Source organism: Vollenhovia emeryi, unplaced genomic scaffold (genome assembly GCF_000949405.1).
Source record: "Vollenhovia emeryi isolate VEMERY1.0 unplaced genomic scaffold, V.emery_V1.0 DF941621.1, whole genome shotgun sequence".
Taxonomy (NCBI): Eukaryota; Metazoa; Arthropoda; class Insecta; order Hymenoptera; family Formicidae; genus Vollenhovia; species Vollenhovia emeryi.
In genome coordinates this window covers 1-3,118 of record NW_011964745.1, presented here as the reverse complement: position 1 = coordinate 3,118, position 3,118 = coordinate 1, and the positions used below count along the sequence as shown (strand labels likewise).

Here is a 3,118-nt window from a genome sequence, read left to right as displayed (position 1 = left end):
CTGCAAGCGGGAATGACCCGCCTTCATCCTCGACCAACTGGAGCAAGACTCTAGTGGCGAGAAACGGAGCTGCCTTCGTGCCATAGGTGACTGTGGTGAGATGGAAGGGAACCTCGTTGAGCTGGTCGTCAATCCATAGCACTCGTTGTAAATTCCAGTCACCTCTGTGTACTTGTATTTGTCGATACATTTTTGTGATGTCCGTGGCGAAGATATGGCGGTGGTGTCGAATCCAGGTGAGCACGTCCATTACATTTAGCAATAGATTTGCCCCTGTGTGCATGATGTCATTGATTGATCTTCCCGATGAGGTTGGACTTGAGCCATTGAATACGACTCTGAGCTTCGTCGTTGAGCTATCTGGTTTGAACACTCCATGATGAGGCAAATAGTACGGAGGATGGGCGGAAGAGAAGCTGGCTGAAACGTCACCCGTGTCCCTTAACCCTCCTGACGCCGAGGCATCATGTGCCAGGTTTTCCACGAGATCAGAATCGTTGCCACTTACTCTCCGCATATGCCCGAGTTCCTCGTACTCCCTCATGAAGTTGGTGTACAGTTGATTGTAATGAGCATCCTTGCCCAACCGACGAATGATTCTCCGCAGACATCTTGAGGCAGTCAGTTGTGAACGCCCCAGCACTGATGGTGAACATTTGAGCGGGATCCGCACCACGTATCTTCCTGATGGGTCTCTTGTGTGAGTAGTCCGAAAATAAGTTTCACATTCCTCTTCCTCTGATGTGAGCGTTGGTTGAACATCTTCAGGCGCCTCCTCTTGAATCCAAAATTTCGCCAGAAGTTCCTGAAGAGCGTCTTCCTTATGAGCCGCAACTTGATGCGCACACACAGATGACGAGTCGGTTGCATTGATTGGTCCTAGAATAATCCACCCGAAGATCGATAGTTGAGCTACTGGTGAATTTGGATCTCGTTTTATCATTTTTGGCCTTATGATAGAGCCGTAATGATCGGCTCCGACAATGATGTCGATTGTTCGAGGACGGTAGTATTCCGGATCTGCTAGGCACAGCTCATTAACATGTTTCCAATGACCATGCTTGACCTTGACAGATGGAATCAATGTCGTGAGTTTCTTGAGAATATGAGCATCAATGGTCACGATGTCCTTAGAGTGGAGGGACTTCAGTCGAAGCTGGACAAGACCGAGAGTCTGCGTTGCTTTTGCTCCTCCAATGCCATTGATGGTGACTGATGAGGACTGCCGAGGAATGTTGAGCTGACGTGTGAGCTGTTCCGATACAAATGTTAATTCTGAGCCTGAATCCACGAGTAATCTGACTGAATGTGCTGTCACCGATGTTACCGCCTGTGCAATGGCAGTTCCCAGAAGGGATGCCTTGACGTGAGTGTGAGTTGCGCCGATGTTGACAACTGCACCACCTTCCTAGTGAGCCGCCGATGAGGTTGAAGGTTGAGCATTTCCGGACGATGAACTGCTTCCAGCGAGATCGTGCAGCATCGTGTGATGTAAACCGGTACAGGTTTTACATCTTTGAGCCGACCGACACGCTTTCGCGTTATGCCGACCCAAGCAATTGAAGCACAAACGCTTCTTCTCAGCTACTGCCTTTCTCGCTGTGGGCGTCAATTTCCTAAACTGTTCGCACCCAATGATGTAATGCTCACCCTGACACTGGTCGCATGGATGAGCTGTGGAACTCTGAGCGAAGGCCGTGGTTTTCGACGTTGCGGGAGTCTTTGATTCCTTTGTTGCCTGGTGAGCAGTCCGTTTTTGAGCGGGCTCAAGTCTCTCGAGCGCCCGTATTCGAGCCGTTAGGAATGTGTGGAGCTTTTGAAACGATGGATACTCTTGCGATGCACCCAACGAGATCTCCCACGCCTCTCGAGTATCTGGATCAAGCCGCTTGGAAACATGGTATACTAATAGATGGTCTCCGAGCGTCGCCTCCACATTCATATTGAGCAGCGCCTTTTTCGCATCCGACACCGTACTGATGAGCTTGCTGAGCGACGCCGCAGTTTTGTGCGCAGCGGTGACGGAGGAAATCTGATCCAAGTGCGCTTGAATTATCAATCGCTTATTATCATATCGCGATGATAACAAGTCCCACGCCAAACTCAATGATTGTGCCGTGAGCGGGAATCCGATGACGAGCCGCTCCGGTGCTCCCTTGAGACAGCCTCTCAAATAGTGAAGTCTCTCTACGTCGGATAGTCGAGCGTTTTCCAAGATGAGACTCTTGAACAGGTCCCTGAACGTGGGCCATTCTGGATAGTTGCCACTAAATTCTGGCAATGTTATGTCAGGTAGCTTTGTATGGGTGACAGGTGTTGAGCCGGTCGACGAGCAGGACGGCTGAGCCAGCAGTGAGCCTTTAGCCTTGGCTATTTCTTCTTTGAGAAATGAGGCCACTCGCTGAGCCTCCAGGAAGATATTGTCAGCAAAATATGCGTGATCCAGACACGAGGCAGGCCATCCTGCTTCAAAGTATGCATGCTCCTTGAGAAACACCTTAAGGGTGTCATCCACGTTGCTCTTAAGCTCCAGTACCTGCTCGAGTGATGTCATCGTTGGCAGACGTGCTTGCCTCTCCTGGAGTAATGTCAACCGATTCATCTGCGCCCTAACTTTGAGCGCCAGTTCCGTGGACAGCTGTCCTACAGTAGCGTGAGACCGCGTGGTGCCTGCCGGTGAGACACCCCGCACGGTCACCAGCGAGTCTGTCGGAGAGGGCGACCTTGAAGTTGCGCGAGTCGGCTGCAGGGGTGGCACCCCGAGTAAAGCCCCTTCTTGCTTCTCGCCGTCCATCTTACGAGTTTCCCGCGCGCACACGGAAAGCTACGCACTGAGCCCGAGCAGAGCACGCGACGCGCGACAATATGCGCCGAGCAAGAGAGATAGCACGACGTGCAGAACTACGCGCCGAGCATGAGCAGACCATGCGAAGCGCACGCCGCTCCGCGTTGAGCCGGACCAGAGCACACAAGTGCACGAGATAATCCACACGCTGATCGCGCACCGATTGTGAAGAACACGCACTGAGCACGCGCACTGTGAACGGCGCGATCACGCGCTGAGCACGAGAAGTTGCGAGCCGCTCTCCCCCGCACACACGATCCGGCTCGAAGGACC

The 3,118-nt window shown here is 52.3% G+C and overlaps 1 protein-coding gene across 1 annotated transcript in view; it reads right to left on the bottom strand.

Annotated features, from left to right (window-relative positions):
• Window positions 1–2,794, bottom strand: part of LOC105570893 — a gene marked incomplete at its 3' end in the record, with an annotated part of 4,569 nt that extends 1,775 nt beyond the window's left edge. The window contains exons 1-2 of the mRNA XM_012028346.1: window positions 1,535–2,794; window positions 22–1,408 (exon numbers count right to left, since the gene is read on the bottom strand). Coding sequence (XP_011883736.1) covers window positions 22–1,408; window positions 1,535–2,794 — 2,647 coding nt within the window. The remainder of the gene's footprint in view (window positions 1–21; window positions 1,409–1,534) is intronic.
• Window positions 2,795–3,118: the final 324 nt, after the last annotated feature.